The following is a 17,128-nucleotide window of genomic DNA, read 5'->3' as shown; positions in this document are numbered from 1 at the left end:
TCTTTCTGCTGCCTGTTGGTATATGCGTTTCATTACTTGATGCAAAACATTTAAAGTTTAAACTTTACTGACAGATGTCACCCTACTTTCCCATTTTTTTTTAACAATAGCTCAATTAGACAACTTCTACAGTATTGTTTTCTTTTAATGCTACATTTAATATACATGAACTAGATTGCACACATTTCCAAAACTAATCTGAATGTTAAATAATGCTTAATTAAAAAAATGGGTTTTATTTTGTAGACATATTAAGGTTAGTTGGATATATTTTGTTTATTACACTATAAATGGTTTTATTTTATCAATGGCTAGAAGCATAAAAATATGTTTTCAGAATACAGGCAAATTAAAAAAACAATAAATATCTCCAGAATAAAAAACTTTCAGAATAGAGAAGTAAAAGAGATAAATAAAAAAAACTTGTCAACAACCTTCCTTTTGTGAAAACTGTCTTTAAAGATACTGTATAAGTCAGAATTATTAGTCCCCCTTTGATTTTTTCTTTTTAAAATATTTCCCAAGTGATGTTTAACAGAGCAAGGAAATTTTCACATTATGTCTGATATTTTTTTTTCTTCAGGAGAAAGTCTTATTTGCTTTATTTTTGCTAGAATAAAAGCAGTTTTTATTTTTTTAAACACCATTTTAAGGACAAAATTATTAGCCCCTTTAAGCTATACATTTTTCCGATAGTCTACAAAACAAACCATCGTTATACAATAACTTGCCTAATTACCCTAACCTGCTTAGTTAACTTAATTAACCTAGTTAAGCCTTTAAATGTCACTTTAAGCTGTATAGAAGTGTCTTGAAAAATATCTAGTCAAATATTATGTGCTGTCATCATAGCAAAGATTTAGTTATTAAAACTTATGTTTAGAAATGTGTTGAATAAATCAGGGAAAAATAAACAGGGGGACTAATAATTTAGGGGGCTAATAATTCTGACTTCAACCTTATGCATGGTATTAAAATCTTGGCTACAAATACAGTAGATATGTTGCTGGTCCAGCGTTTGGAAGCATTATGATTTCCTAGTGTTTTTGAAAGTAGTCTTTTCTGCTCACTAATGCATAAATACAATAAAGAAAATCATTATTATTAAATATTATATCAGCCCAAAAAATCTATATCAAAACATTTTAAAACACAACTTACTAATGTGATGAAAAAGCGACATTATTAAGCATTATTATTCCAGTCCTCAGTTAATAAAGGGTAAGATATGTATATATTTTTTATTTTATCAGGAAAGAATTGATCAAATGATATCAAGTGAAGTGATTTATAATGTAACAGGATTTTACATCAGGGTTTAAATAATTACACAAAGCTGTTTTCAACAATTTTAACAATGAGAACTGATATTAATGATTGAGAATCAGTGACAATAGATCACAACATCGCAAATTGATTGTCATGATCAGAGTGATTTATATAAAACATTATGTGAGACTGAAGAATGTGATTCACAGAAATAAAACATGTCCACATATAAAATAGATATTTTAAACTAAAATGATACTTATTGAAATAGCATATTATATACACCGTTATATACACAAACAACCTTAACATTAACTCTAAATGCTTCCAATTTTCAATGCTACAGTAAGAAATAATAAAATAAGCACTACACTTGTGCCGTTTACTCATTGATTAATTGTGTAAAAAAATAAATGTTTGTATTTACATATTACACATGTATATTAGGCCTGCACAATATATAGTTTCAGCATTAATATCGCTATGTGCACATCTGCTATAGTCACATCGCAAGATATGCAATGTGCGTTTTTCATACTTAACATTTTTAAATATATAAATTTCAAAGCAAAAACAAGTTTATTTTACTTCCACCACTTGCATATAATTTTATATGCAAATAGAATCTCTTAATTGTGCCAAATTTCTCCTGAAGTTGAAAGCAAAAAAATATTTTTAAATATTAATAATATAATATAATATAATATAATATAATATAATATAATATAATATAATATAATATAATATAATATAATATAATATAATATAATATTTAGATTTTTTTTGATATTTGGACTAGAAACGAGAAAGTATAGGAAAGCATTTTTTTTTGTATTGTGAGTATCCAATTTTTGTAACTGGGTACTGATACTGACTCCCCAGAAAACCATCAAATGGTGCTATTCAAACAATTTTTTGAAACTGTATTCATGACAATATTAATAGCAGAAAAATACAATATTGCAATATCAGATTTTTTTCAATATTATTAACCCCCCTGAATTAATAACTCATTTCTAACAGCTTTTTTATTTTAACTTTGCCATAATGACAGTAAATAATATTTGACTAGATATTTTTCAAGACACTTCTATACAGCTTAAAGTAACATTTAAAGTCACTAAAGCATAAGTTGACATCTAAACAAATAAGACTTTCTCCAAAAAAAAAAAAAAAAAAAAAAAAAAAAAAATATATATATATATATATATATATATATATATATATATATATATATATATATATATATATTATCAGACATACTGTGAAAATGTCTTTAGGAAATATAAAAAAGAAAAAAAACTCAAAGGGGGGCTAATAATTCTGACTTTAACTGTGTATATATAATAAATATACACAATACAGAAAATTATGCAAACCCAAACATTTAGTCTGTATGTGATTAGTAGTGAGCAGTCATTTAACAGTACTACACTTGTAATTTGAATATTTTCCTTTATCTAATCTGAAATAAAGGGAAAAAAACAGCCCAGCTTCTCGAAATTAATCACTGCTTAAAAAAAACAACTATTTTTGCCTGTGTGGACTTGCCTTAAAACCAACAGATCATCTAGAAATGAAAATTATACTCAGTTGTTTACCAACTCAGATTTTTCCCTCCGCTGCAGAAGATGAAGATATTTTGAAAAATAAACATTTGTTCATATAATAAATGAGACTAAAACCACCCCTATTGACAAAATGGTTTCTTTTGTGTAAGAAAAATCCTCAGCACTATGCAAGGGTGAGCAAATAATGACAGAAGTTTGATTTATGGGTGAACTATCTCTTTAAGCTCTAAATAAATCGCTGAAATAATTGTGATAATAGCAAGGGGCAAAATGTTCTATGAAGAAGACCCAAACACACACACACACACACACACACAGACACTTATAAAGGGCCGGGGAGGTTGCTCCGGAAACCTGGAGGACAGAAGAGCCACTAATGATGTGTCTTATTTAGGAAAAGGTGCAGGCAGAAGCTTATGGAGTATGACGGAGTGTGTGTGCCACAGCGGGGATGCTGATCTGCCATGGCATTCAGCTTAAATGAGCTGGTGCATCCAGGAAACCTCAGCCACTTTACATAAAGAGCCTCTCAGTAATGCTCAAGCTAATACCAAGGGAATGCACTTAATTGGATAGAACACCCAGACATGCAATATACGCTCTCATAAATAACTTGTGTTTGATATTAGATCAAAATATCACACCATGTGTGTGTGTGTGTGTGTGTGTGTGACACGCTCCAGAATGCATGTGCTCTTATGTTTGAGCGCTGCAGGTTTGGTGAAACAGATAAATTTGTTGTGTCCGCAGAATAATTCCACTTTGGCAAGCAGTTCTTGTTGTTGCGCCCCCTCCTTCCCCATTTCTTTGTGTCTCTCTCTTTCTCTCGCATGCGCTCTAGCAGTCGTTCGCTCTCACAATCTCTCTTTATCTTCTGGTAAGGGCTGGATCTGGTGAGATCATGAATCTTTCTGGCAGCAGAGAATTCTTTTCCAAGTTCTCGAAAAACTGAAAATAGCACTCTGTCCTAGTTCCTCTCGAACCTGGAAACCACATGTGCTCTATGGGCGTTGTCTACACAAGCCATTGAGGAAGGCACACATATTGTCTCTTTTACTGCAGTGGCGAGGTGTGAGGATTAAAAAAAGGAAGATAATAATAATAATAATAAAAACAAAATGGCAGACCAAATGCAATATCTCTCGCAAACAATATGATTTCATATTACAATCGGCGTACTGGTGCGCTGCTATTTTTGTAGTGATCCTTGTCAACCCGTCACTGGGCTTCAATAGCAACACTTTCTTTCATGCACTGACTCTAATCTGAAGAAAAAAAGCGTGGTAAACATTTTCTGGAAAAAAAAATAGATACGCAAAGGAACGAGTGGGCTGAGTTTGTCACAAAGAGAGCGTTTAAAAGAACACCTGTCTCTTTTATTTTGATGAATAAATTTAAATATTCGCCTTTTACTTCTGCTGCCATCTGTCTGCTTATCCTTTCAGATACTAAAGATAGCAAAAGGCACGGTTCGCCATATGGCGCACTTATTGACGGAAAAAAAAATGGCTGACGAAGACCAAACATTAAATCGTCTGTGGCCAGTCAGACTGTTTCTCCACACCGCTCGTAAATTGCATAATGACCTGGCATACTTGTTTGACGGTATGCAAAAATGACAGAGCGCATGAATGACTTGTACTCAAATTATGCAGCTAAGTGGATAGAGAGGAAAGGAAGTGTGGTGGAGGTTTCGACTGCGAGAAGCAAAATGGCATTTTTCCAAAGCGCTGGCTCTTTCCATCTAAGCTGCTGGGTGGAGACAGGCTTTGTCCGCACTGACGGTATGAGGTCAGCAGACACTTTGCTGTCACTCAGAGCCATGTCACGCGTCACTCATGTTTGACCAGGTATGTCCTGCCCACTCAGACACAAGTGAAGCAGAAAATCAGCATCTGTCACTCTCTTTCACATTCACCTCCATCCAAATGCGAGTGTGTGTGGCGCTTTCTTGTGGGAGTATACGAGTCTCTCTGGCTGCCCGGAGTCACTTTGACTATAAACATCAAACAATATATACAGTAAAATAAGAAATAGAGGACCATTCGTACTGTGTGTTAAAATAATATATACAGTGCCTATAGAAAAACCATTAGACTCACATTTCACCCTGTTTTCAAAAGACCTTCAGGATAAAGTTGTAGAAAGGCACAGGTTGGGAGAAGGCTACAAAACATTTCAAAAGCTGGAAAAATTGATTTTGGGCAGTATTAAAAATAAAGTCATTATTTCAAAGGAGTATGATGATTTTCTATAGGCACTGGATATATTTGCAAAATTATGAAATCAAAATTAACAAAAATGGGCCACAAATTCAAAATTCCTCTGTACAAAAATGCTAGGTTTTTGTCTCAGCCAGTTCAGTGTTATGATTGTACAAAAAATCATCAAACTAAATGTTATTCATATACAAGATGCCTTTTATTTTATTTTTTATTAACCTTCCGCAAACATTTAATCTGTATTAGATGAATGGGGTGGGAGGGTTTTGTAATTCAAATCAGATTTAAGTCAAATTTACTGTGATCTAGTACTTCCAAAAGAACTTTGATATGTGGTCCATCCCTTTAGTGTAAAGATTTAGGCGGTACTGTATGTATGTATGCATGTATGTACAGTATGTATGTATGTATATATGTATGTGCAGTTGAAATCATAAGTTTACATACACTCTAATAAGGAACATAACCATTTTTTTTTCATAAATGTCTGATGATAAATCATACTAAATGTTTACTATTTTAGGTTTGTAAGGATTACCTAAATGATTTACATTTGCTAAATGCCAGAATAATGAGAAAATAGTTTTTTGAAATTTTTTTGTATTCATTTCTAGACAGTCAATAGTTTACATAAGTTTCTGTGGTATATTTTTTTTTAGCTTTGCTTTTAAACTGTATTCCTTTGGTCAAATGTTTTGGGTATCCTTCCACAAGATTCTCACAATAGTTTGAAGGAATTTTGGCCCATTCCTCCTGACAAATTTTGGTTTAACTGAGTCAGATGTGTTGGCTGTCTTGCTCGCACAAGCTTTTTCAACTCTGCCCACAAATATTCTATGGGATTGAGATCAAGGCTTTGTGATGGCCACACCAAAACTTTCACTTTGTTGTCCTTTAAGCATACTGCCAAATTAGTTAAAATGTGCTTTGGGTCAGGGTCTGTTTGGAAGACCCATTCGTGGCCAAGTTTTAATTTTCTAGCTGATGTCTTGAGATGTATTTTAACAATGTTTTATCTTCATGATGCCATCTATGTTGTTAAATGGACCAGTCCCTTCTGCAACAAAACAGCCCAATAGTTTCACAAGTCCCATACTTCACAGTTGGTATGGTGTTCCTAGGCTTGTAAGGTTTCTCCTTTGTCCTCCAAATGTAACACTGGTCATTTTGGCCAAACAGTTTAACCTCAGCTCGAACACACCACAGGACATGTCTCCAAAAATTATTCTTTTTCCTTGTGTAATTTTGCTAATTGTAATCTGGCTTTTTTGTTGATTCTGGCTTGTTGATTTTCCCATGATGTCACACAAGGAATCAGTGTGTTTGAGGATTTCCTTAAATACTATTCTACAGTTGTGTCTCCAATTCACTCAAATGTTGCCAATTAGCCAATTAAAAACTTCCAAAACGTTGACACCATCATCTGAGCTTTTTTAGAAGCATAATAATCTTATTGTATGTAAACTTGACTTAAGAAAAATTTTAATTTCTCAAAAATATCTCTCATTATTCTGCTATTAAGCGTAACAGAAACAAATTTGATAATCCTAACTTACCTAAAAGAAAAAAAAAGCTAAGTCTCATTAACATCTGCCTTTTTTAATGGATATGAGCCTTTTTATACAATGTATGTAAACTTCTGGTTTCAACTGTATGTATGTATGTATGTATGTATGTATGTATGTATGTATGTATGCATGTACAGCTGTTACCCTGATCAAACACACCTGAATCAATTAATTAGGAACTGAACAGCACTTGATAATTACTGGCAGGTGTGTTTGATATGGGTTGCAACTAAAATCTGCAGGAAGGTAGATCTCCAGGAACAGGGTTGAGCACCACTGGTATAGACAAACCTAACAGTTGAATTGAAAGAAGAAGAAAAAAAAAAAAAGACAACGTATTTGGGTGTGCCATATTGGACCCAAAGTTGGATTAGAGGTGCCCAAAGTTGGCCCATTGTAACCTTTGATTTGGCCCACCATCCCCACTGAGAGGAGAGTGAGAATGATGGAGAGGGTTGGGGCGAATGTCTTTAACACAGAGATCATTAATTATAATTTGACGTAACATTTTTTTGTTAGTATGAGGTCCTTTTCATCACTGTATGCAGCTTTAATTTTTTGTTTTATTGCTGAGCTACAAAAAAGTAAACTGAATTTAAATGTTTGAGTTAAATGTTGTAAATTAATCAGATTTTTATAAATATAAATACTGTCACTCGAGTATGCAGAAGACATCAGTGAGCAAATCAAGGAAAAAAATAGTGTAATTCTGTTATAAGTTCATTATAAAATGTACAAAAATAGTCTATTAGTTTATGTAAAGCAATGTTTTCAAGTCATTTTTAATTATTAATAAACAAATAAAAAAATTACTGGCATATTTGACCCACTAGCTTCAATCAAGTTTGGTTTTTGACCCTTCATAATAAAAAGTTTTGGCACCCCTGGATTAAAACAACCCAGCATTTTAAAGCAAAATGCAAAAAAGAATAACACGCTTCAGTGTGCAGCATTACATTTCAATCTTCACACTTTTACTTGTCTTTAGCACTGATTTGTTCAACCAATCCCATTTTCTATTGAGCTGATATATGCAGCAGCCAATCAGAGGTGCTCAATCAAGGGTAAAAATAAAGGAGTTTTGGTGATTGCAAAAGTTCTGTGACTGAATTCGGCGAGCTTAAGAATTCTCTCATCATTTCTCATCGTTTCATTGAGAGATTGAATTTAGTGATTAAAATTCTGAGTTTGTGCATACATTTCACTAAACTAACATGATAAGCAAAATGTTTTGTTTGTGCTGCCAGAATATGATCTGCCATTCTATTAATCGAAGTAAATTATCATATTTAAAATATCATATCGAGCAATACTCTACAGTAAAGAATATTGTAGAAATCTGCTTGATAAGTCGTGACGTATGGAATACTGTTTTCAGGTCGAAGCCGCTACTCATTCGTATGGAGAAAATATTAGTTTATGACCACTTTTTGGTCATATCACATATTAAAGTGAACTTTATATAAAAAGTTTAGCAGCCTGTGCAGTAAGTAAACGCGAGTGATTTACTTGTGGTGCAATTTTACTAGGGCGTTTGACATGCTTCATACTGCAAAAGTACACATATACATGTAAAAAATAAACAAAAAACAGTCAATAGCCAAATTTATAGGAATTACACAAAATCAGTCATTTTCACCCAAAAAAATCACCCAAAAGACTAATCAAAAACTAGGGGGTCTGATATATTGCGATCGTGATTTTTTAAAGTAATACATTGCATGTAAATGGGTATTATTACCATTTGTTAAGTCTCCCCATACAGTTTGATAGAGTGCTTGGACCCGAAAGCTGCTTCGCTTAACATCACACTTAACAAGCGTATACCATGCAATGACTTCTTAAAATGTTTCATTTAAACTTTATTATATTTCATACAGTAACAGTAAAGGGTGAGCAAATGATGACAATTTTTGAAAATTAAACTATACCTTTAACAAGGGCTTGATACCCGCATAATTAAACTAAATGATTAAGGCTGTCACCATTAAAGTGAAACTTTGAAAATTAAAGTATTAATTTGTGCTATTTCAAATGATCTTCAATGAAACCAACATAATGAGCAAGTTCCTTGAACTACAAAAACAGCAATTAAATGCTATATGCCCCTTATAATCAAACCCATTCAATGGTTACTACGATAGAGAATATAACTCAATTCACTTTCATTTTATTGTTTAAAAATCCACATTATTTGCAACACAAAAGAAAGAGTACATATTTGAAACAAAGAGGGAGATCAAAATGACAGGACATTCATTGTAGGTTGAACTGTCCCTTTAACATGGCCAATGTGCCCGTTCTGCTATCGCCGACATCTCAGCACAGGTGCTCTCTCTGAAAGCTGTTTCCTTTCACCTCCGCTCTGTCCTTCTCACACACACACATTCTCAATCCCCTTGTCAGTACTACTGTTCACACCTCTGTACCTCTCACTGCTGAGTTAGCTGTGATCGTCACCATTCTTCAATTGGACTGATGTGCTCATTAGACTGCCCACACTCACACACACGCACGCACATGCACGGACGCGCACACACTTTTGGCATCGAGAGCGTTAGAGGTCAGAAAGTGCTAATGATTTGGTCAAACCCCAGGGGTATAATCACTTGGCTTTGACTCGTTTACAGTCATCATCCATTTCTCCTTCGCTCCTGTCCTGCTTGGCGGCTTGAACGGCTGCCACAAATGTCCAGGCAGTCCGCAGGGCATTTGGCCACGGGTTCGAGCAGCTGGCAAGCTCGTCCTGAGCTGAAGAAATGCATTTAATAGGCCATTACCCCTTAAAATGCGATGTTAGGCTGAGTAGAAAACATTGCAAATGCGTGCAAATGTTTTCTTTTTCTGTACAGTGCCTGTCTCACCATTCTTTACAGTTCTCGCTCTGCGTCTTGTTATTTCTCCCTCTCTCTCTCTCTCTTGCGCACGCTCTCTCTCCGCATGAGCAAGTGGCTCAATGATTTGGGGTGAACGATGACTAATGATAATCCCCGGTGATGGTGATATGATGAGATTTAAATGAACTCTGTCACAAGTGTTTAGGGTCATAAGCAGAAACGGGGAGCAGGGGGAGGAACGCCACTGTCTGTTTGAAAAATCAGGACATCAAGGGGCGCTCGTTAACATGGTCAATGATCCTAAGTTAATTCACTTTCAGAAAGGCAGTCTCTGGATAATGATATCCTCCCAGCCTACAGAAAGGTTTAGCCAAACATTCCGTTACATCATCGAACGTCTCGCCGTTAATGTCAATATTCGCATACTTAATCTTGTTGGGGCCTAAATATAATTAACAGAAACGGATAGTCTTTTTTTTTTTACCCTTGCTAATTATGGGGTAAAAATGGTACGGGATATATGTATTGAATTCATCTGCTTTAATGATGGTTAGCGATGAAGGTACAGCTAATTTAGCCTCCTACACAGCGCTGATTCATTTCGTAAATACCTTTTATGCTGGCTTAGCAGTCATCCATCCAACAAGCATCAAAAATGGCAGACATAGCACTGCAGAGACTCCACCAGTCACACATTAGAATTAGCCTAGATATCCACCGCTAATCGCATCAAGACATTAAGGGCCTTTAATTTGCTCATAAACATTCCCTACCATCCCTATGCCAAAAAGCCATATATCAGTCATGCATGCCTGATTAATTGTCATGCCAATATATGAAAATATATAATCTGTGATAATCTTAATTACAGGCATTATGTAAAGTGCTACACGTCTTGTGCAACTCGGGCAAGTTCATTTTAAGATGCATTTTTCTGAAGACATCAACCGCCTTGAATTCTCAGGCGAATATCTGAAGCGAGATGCGGGGAACACGATGTTCCGAGTACATGAGGTGGTAAATCATAACCATAAGTCTACTGGGCATCTGATATCAGTGCTTGTACTTTGAGCTTCTGCGATTTTGCTGATCGATAACACATACTGAATTCACAAACCGGTGCTGCATATTTATATAGGGCACAGGGGTTCATATGTACGCACAAGCTTATCGAACTCAACCTACTGTTGCTGCTTCAGCTTCTGGTAAAGAGAAAGTCTTTTATTCAAGAGTTAGATGCCTTCTGTAATTTTCTGACCCCCATATTGTTCTAAACCTGATGTAATTTCCTACATGAAACACAAAAGCAGAATTTCTGAAAATATGTGTGGCCACATTTTTACGGGTACTTAAAAAATTAAGTCTTGAGCTTTTAAGCTTCAAAAAAAAATCACAAACATATAAAAAATTGCTACAATTATATTTAAACGTGATGTTTTTGTTTGCTGTGTGCACATTCTGATAGGGCTGATGTTGTTAATGAAATCTTTGATGAAAAATGTTCTTTGACAACCACTGATGACTTAGTGTAAACAACGAGATGACAAACCGTAATAAATTAATTTCAGGATATCCACGGGGTCTTAAAAAGTCTTACATTTCAAAAACAAAATTTTAGGCCTTAAAAAGTCTTAAATTTACTGAAATATTGTGTTTAATGTCTTAAATAATTTTAAACAGGTTTTAATTTTCCTCTGTCCAAGTAAATCTACCCAATTAGGCTGACATCCATTCAATCACCAACAATCCATCTTAATAAAATCAGGCAAAGAAAACTAAAAACAATTACACAATTCCTCATGATAATAACAAAGCAAAATATCGCTTTACTTTATCTTCCATTCATCCAAAAACTATTTACAGAAGTAAAGGGTAGTATAAATAATATTTATAAATAGGCATGAAACTTAAGGTTTTATAACAGAAATGCATTAGCTTGAAGTAAAGTTATACTCAATTTAGACCAAAAGCCAACAAATATATATTTTTAATTATTTATATAATTGCCTTCACAACAAATATACTTTAACAATGTTAAACCTGTCATTAAAAATGACAAGAAAAAAAAAGAAAAGTAATATTATGTTGAAAATAGTGTATACTAGTTTTTTGTTTTGACATCTAAAGTGTGTCGCTAAAGAATAGTTACATTTGATTTTATGGCAAGAAAAAACAACAACCAGACCATTAAAAAATAATCATTATTGTTAAGCCCTCATGTGCAAGTCTAAAATTTCATTCATAATTGTCTTAAAAGTGTCTCTAAGTCTTAAATTTGACTTAATGAAACCTGCAGAAACCCTGAATTTAATCTGTCAAAAAAAAGAGAGACAAAACAATACATTTTGTTCTAGTAAGTCGCTGTTATTATTATTATTATTATTATTATTATTATTATCATCATAATTACATTTTTGGAATTGCATAAAACATTTTCACTGTTACAGTATATGGGGAGTGTGTTCATTTCTATGACATGTAGTCTATATATTATATAAAAAAAAACTAGATGAAGCAAAAAAATAAAAATAAATAAATGCATACGAGTTAACATTTCCTTTATTTATGCTTAAAATTGTTTGTTTTTAGACAAAACAATTCATGATTATGTAACTACAGTGCATAAGTACACCCAGCGGCGGATTTAGTGATTTGGGGGTCCTAAAGCAATTCCAGGCATGGGGCCCAAAAGTTCTAAAATGCACCTTTTGTATCTTAATGTATTTTTTATTTATTTTGCAGTTTTTTCTTCTCGTTCTCCTTTTCTACATTTTATCTTATTGCAAAATAATAACAAGTAAAGCATCTTGTAACATCTTGTAAAACTTTTGAAAGGATTTGTTTTCTTAAAATTAATTCGCAGCTAAAAATAATAAATCAACTGTTTTGTTTTTCAAAAACTAAATCTTTAACTGATTTGACTGTTGGACTGGTCCATGATTGAGGGTGGGAGACACATTTGTACAAATCAAAATTTTTAGACCCTGAATATACCAAATACAATAGAAAGTAATGTTATATATAATTTACAGGTATAATTCAAGGTATTTATTTGGGGGCTCTCAGATTTTCTGAGGCCCTAAGTGGCTGCTTACCTTGCTTATTGATTAAATCCAATAAGTACACCCCTCACAAAACTATATATTTTAAATTAATATTCTTAATATTGTATAGAAAGCTATACAATATGATATTTATGTATATGCATTTGATTAGTCAGTACTGAAGCCAAATCTGCAGCTAACCTAGCAAAATAACTTTCGATAACGGTCCACCTAGTACACCCAAACTTATATGTTATAGAACATTTTTTAAATACTAATTATTTTATATATATATATATATATATATATATATATATATATATATATATATATATATATATATATATATATATATATTTGTAGGTTGTTATATTTTGCAATATTTTGCTGGAATTTAATTGTATTATCTTTCAATTTCTAAGTATGTCCGGTAACTAAAACATTATTTTAATAAATACATCTGTTTAATAAATCTGTTTTGAATAAATTGACCAAAATACATTGCTTATATTCACTGAGAAATTAATAAAAATATTCATTTTCAAATGGGGTGTACTCAATTATACTAAGCACTGTATGTAACAATTTACTGAAATGAAAATATGTTTTTATTGACAAAAAACTAGAAGAATATGTCCAAACATTCAGTTGACAGGACAGAAATATGCTCATAAATTCAGAAAAACGGGACAAGGTTGATTACATATAATTACAGAAAATTATATTTACAGTATGATGTTATTAGGTCCTCATTTCCTTTAATTATATTATGAATGTTTCATGAAAAAAAACAAACATACATATTTGGAATTGACATACGGGTGAGTAAATACTGTAATCTTATAATACTTTATATGTAGGTGGACTTTCCCCTATAAATGAAAGTGTTAAATATGTCGATGCATTGCAGCACTGAGGCTTAAGTCATGTATAGACACCAGCATGCATCGTAAACTCAGGGCTCAGCTGGAGAAATCATTACCTCACCGTGCATAGAACGCATTTGCTGAGGCAGTCGTGCAACAGTCACGCCATGATGCCACCCCTGAGAGCTCGCTGATTCTTCTGGGAATCAAGTTTGTGATTACAGCAGGAGTGGGTGTTAAAAAATAAGAACGAACAAAAAATAAATAAATAAAAAACATACACAACTCTTCGAAGCTCAGTGCCAAACACTTCCCCGTCCCCCTTGCCTCCACCTCCTCCACCTCCCACTCCTCCAGCACAGCATGTCATAGGAAATGCGGGTTCTATCAAATAGCATCCTCTGAGCAAGCGTTGGTAGCGGCTTCTATTCTGAACATTATACAGATTTTATTCATGAGGGCGGTCTGAGGCGCTGGAACTTTCTAAAACAGACCAGCACTTTGAGTGTTGGAGGAGGCGTAGAACACCATGATTACCCTAATGATCATTCACAGGGCTCTTCGGGAGCGTGATTCTCCGTGAATTTCTGCTCTGGGGTTTGCGCGAGAATGAATGAACAGCAGGAATTCTCAGGAGAATCTGTGTAGGTTTGAGCAAGTTCAAACAGTTGAGTCCAAAAGTCGATTTAAACCTGAGAAATAGTTTAAAAGTTGGAAAAAAAAATCTAAATTTTTGCTTTGCCAAAATTAGTACACCAGTGTTGGGTAAGTTACTTTAAAAAAGTAATAGATTAAAAATGACTGATTACTACTGGATCTTATTATATTACTAATTACTTTTGTAAAAAAGTAATCAGATTACTAATTACTTTACTTATAAAATGAACCTATAAAAATACAAAATAAACTGCAGCTCTTTCAATAATTTAATATCCACAAAAACTTACAAAGGGTTAATCACAGCAGCTTGACATATTCAAAATACTTAAAGACTTAAAATTTACTTACTTGAAAACTTAAAATACTCTTATTCACTTTTTCCAATCCTTTTTTTTTTTTTTTTTTTTTTACACAATGAAGATATTTAGAAGAAAACTGGATACTTTTAATTATTGACATCCATAGTATGCAAAAGCACTGCAGTTCTGTGTTTGTCGGAGGTAATTAGTCGAACTAAATGTGTAGTTAGTTTACAAAGTATGAAGCTGATCGGTCAAGTGACTCACGGTTTTCAACTGTGAGCGCCTCGGAAATGCAAGCATGCTAAATATGCACTCCCAATAAGCACGCGTAAAAAAAAAAACGTGATATGTGAACGGCCCCATAAGCTTCTCTTCACATTCAGGAAGTACCTTCACTCCTGATCCTGCACAAAAATTGAATTTAGCCCGTTTAGGCTGAGTTTGCGCTAATGTCCTCCTTGGTGATGAGTATTGTCATAGAATGTTTTCTACTCAAGTGCTGAACAAGTTGCTGGTGGAGTTAAAAGCAGTCGAAAGTTCTTTAGACTACATTTCACAGCAATATTTTTGTTTTTACGCTCAATGAAATCAAAGTAATGTCTTTATTGTCACTTGACAAAGCAGCTACTCTTGACAGAAACCGTTTCAGCTGGCATTCTCCAGCAATTTAAAAGTGCATGCTTATTAACTGACGTTGCAGCAGAAAACCTGATTTAAAGGAAGCATTTTCTTTCTTTCAAAAACTGTATTTGTAACGCAAGTAATGCAATTACACTGACTTTAGTAACTGTAATCAAATTACACAAATTTAAAATGTATTTCGTTACGTTACTACAGTACCTTTTTCAAAAACGTAATGGGTTAGTGTGGAACGTGTACACCCAATTTTGTTCATCACTTGCGACCTTTTTTTGTACAGATGGTAAGTCATTCTTTCTTGTTGGACAGAAACTTCATGTGGCTTGTTCATACTGCATTAAAGGGTCCCACTTTACAGAAAAGACTAACTAGTATACAGTATACATGTATATCAAATAACATTAATTGTTAATACACTAAACTGCCCTCAAACTCACTGACTGTAATACTGAAATTTCTTCTGGGTATTCTGTACGTCACTACATCCTAAATTTAACATCACAGACCCAATATGCTGATATACTGCTTACTTTCACTGACATTTAAAACTTGTGTGAAGTTTCATGCAAGAATGCCAAAAAAAAATGTGCAATTTTAACGCGATTATTTTTGAGAGTAAATTCATCCTTAAGGGTGATTTAAGAGTAAGGTGTACACTGTAAAAAGTGATTAGAAGACTTTACTTAAAAAAAAAAAAGAGTAAACCCATTGCCTTAAAATGATTAAATAATGTGCATCATTATAAAAATGTAGTAATGTCAACTTGACACTTCCATGTTACAATAGGTTTAAGCAGCAAAAGTCAGTCGAAAAATGTGGAAAAAATATTAAAGACCCTTTACTGACACGACTATTCCTTAAAACTGTGCCTTTTTTAAGGAATAGCCATGTAAATAAAGACTTTCATATTTTTTCCACATTTTCCAAGTGCCTTAGACAGCATTTTGCTGTTTATTCTGATGAATTCCATACCCAAAGTGCACCGACACATTATTTAAGCAACCCCTGAGCACTTTTGGTTTGATTTTGGAATTTTTTTTGTTTTTTTTACCTTACTTACTCTGTCTTTCACATAAAGACAACTTGGCGCTTTTGAGACTTAATGGGCTTAATCATTTTTTAATTAAAATAAATAATTGCTTTTTTAATGTGTAGGACCAACAGCGTAACTAAACATGTTTCCAGAAAAATAACAGCAGTAATTATGAACATATATTTTAACCACAAATACACTGTAAATGCATGTATCAACTTTACACAATAAGTGTGACAAATGATTCATTCAAACTTTAAGAGATGAAGACACTTGCTCCAAAACAAAACAAAAAGGATTGCATCAAACCAAAAGTTGGCACTAAATGCTAAATCAACTCTTAATACATGCATTTGGGCTCAGATTTCTCAACAAAACTGTAAAAGTGTGTTTGTTTGTGTAAGACTCACAATCTGAAGCTGAAGGTAGTCTCCCAGGCCAGAAGAGCTGTCCACCCTAACCAGCACTGCATCCTTCTGCTGGGTACTAAAACCGACAGCCAGTCGGTCAGCTCGTGTGCTCGGTCTGTCGTTGGGTGGCCATGTGTACACAATAAGCCCTCCATCACGTCCGAATATGTATGTGGTTCCCGCTGCAAAAGGAGAAAGAGAGAGAAGCAGAATATTAAGTATAAGAACATCAAAGTAAGTGGGAAAAGTATTTCCATTTCTCGTGTGAGTCTGCATATGAACAGCTTTGCTCCATTACACATAGCGCGGGAGTATCTTGATGAACCCATCAGAGTGCCAGACGGCCCCTGCTGCTCCCTGATTGGCTAAATTATAGCCCTTATGTGACCCTCGCTACGCTGATGTCACCAGGAGCACCTGTGTCTGCTGAAGCATGGGCTAAACAGAGTCGCTCTTGCAACAAGCACTCAACGCACACAGCCCCCCCCATCCGAGCCCAGGGCTGATTGAGCTGATTACAGCCGCTCTCTACGCCCGCCGACACACCGGACAATCAATCCAGCCTCACGGCCCCCAGCCCAGCGCCTACTTCTGCATGCATTTATTCCACCAAAGGTGGGCAAACACGGCAAAGACCAGACAGCTATTCCTGCTCAGCGAGACGCATGCTAATGCCTGATGGAGCTAATTACAGTGTCAGAAGCAGG

General features: G+C 34.2%; 1 protein-coding gene across 51 annotated transcripts in view; it reads right to left on the bottom strand.

Annotated features, from left to right (window-relative positions):
• Positions 1-17,128, bottom strand: part of nrxn1a (neurexin 1a) — a 296,707-nt gene that overhangs the window by 42,667 nt on the left and 236,912 nt on the right. For all 51 annotated transcript variants that reach the window (NM_001080021.2, XM_073917755.1, XM_073917778.1 and 48 more), the window contains 1 exon segment: positions 16,422-16,603. In NM_001080021.2, the coding sequence (NP_001073490.1) occupies positions 16,422-16,603 (182 nt within the window).

This window comes from Danio rerio, chromosome 12 (assembly GCF_049306965.1).
Source record: "Danio rerio strain Tuebingen ecotype United States chromosome 12, GRCz12tu, whole genome shotgun sequence".
Taxonomy (NCBI): domain Eukaryota; kingdom Metazoa; phylum Chordata; class Actinopteri; order Cypriniformes; family Danionidae; genus Danio; species Danio rerio.
This window is presented reverse-complemented; position numbering and strand designations above follow the sequence as displayed.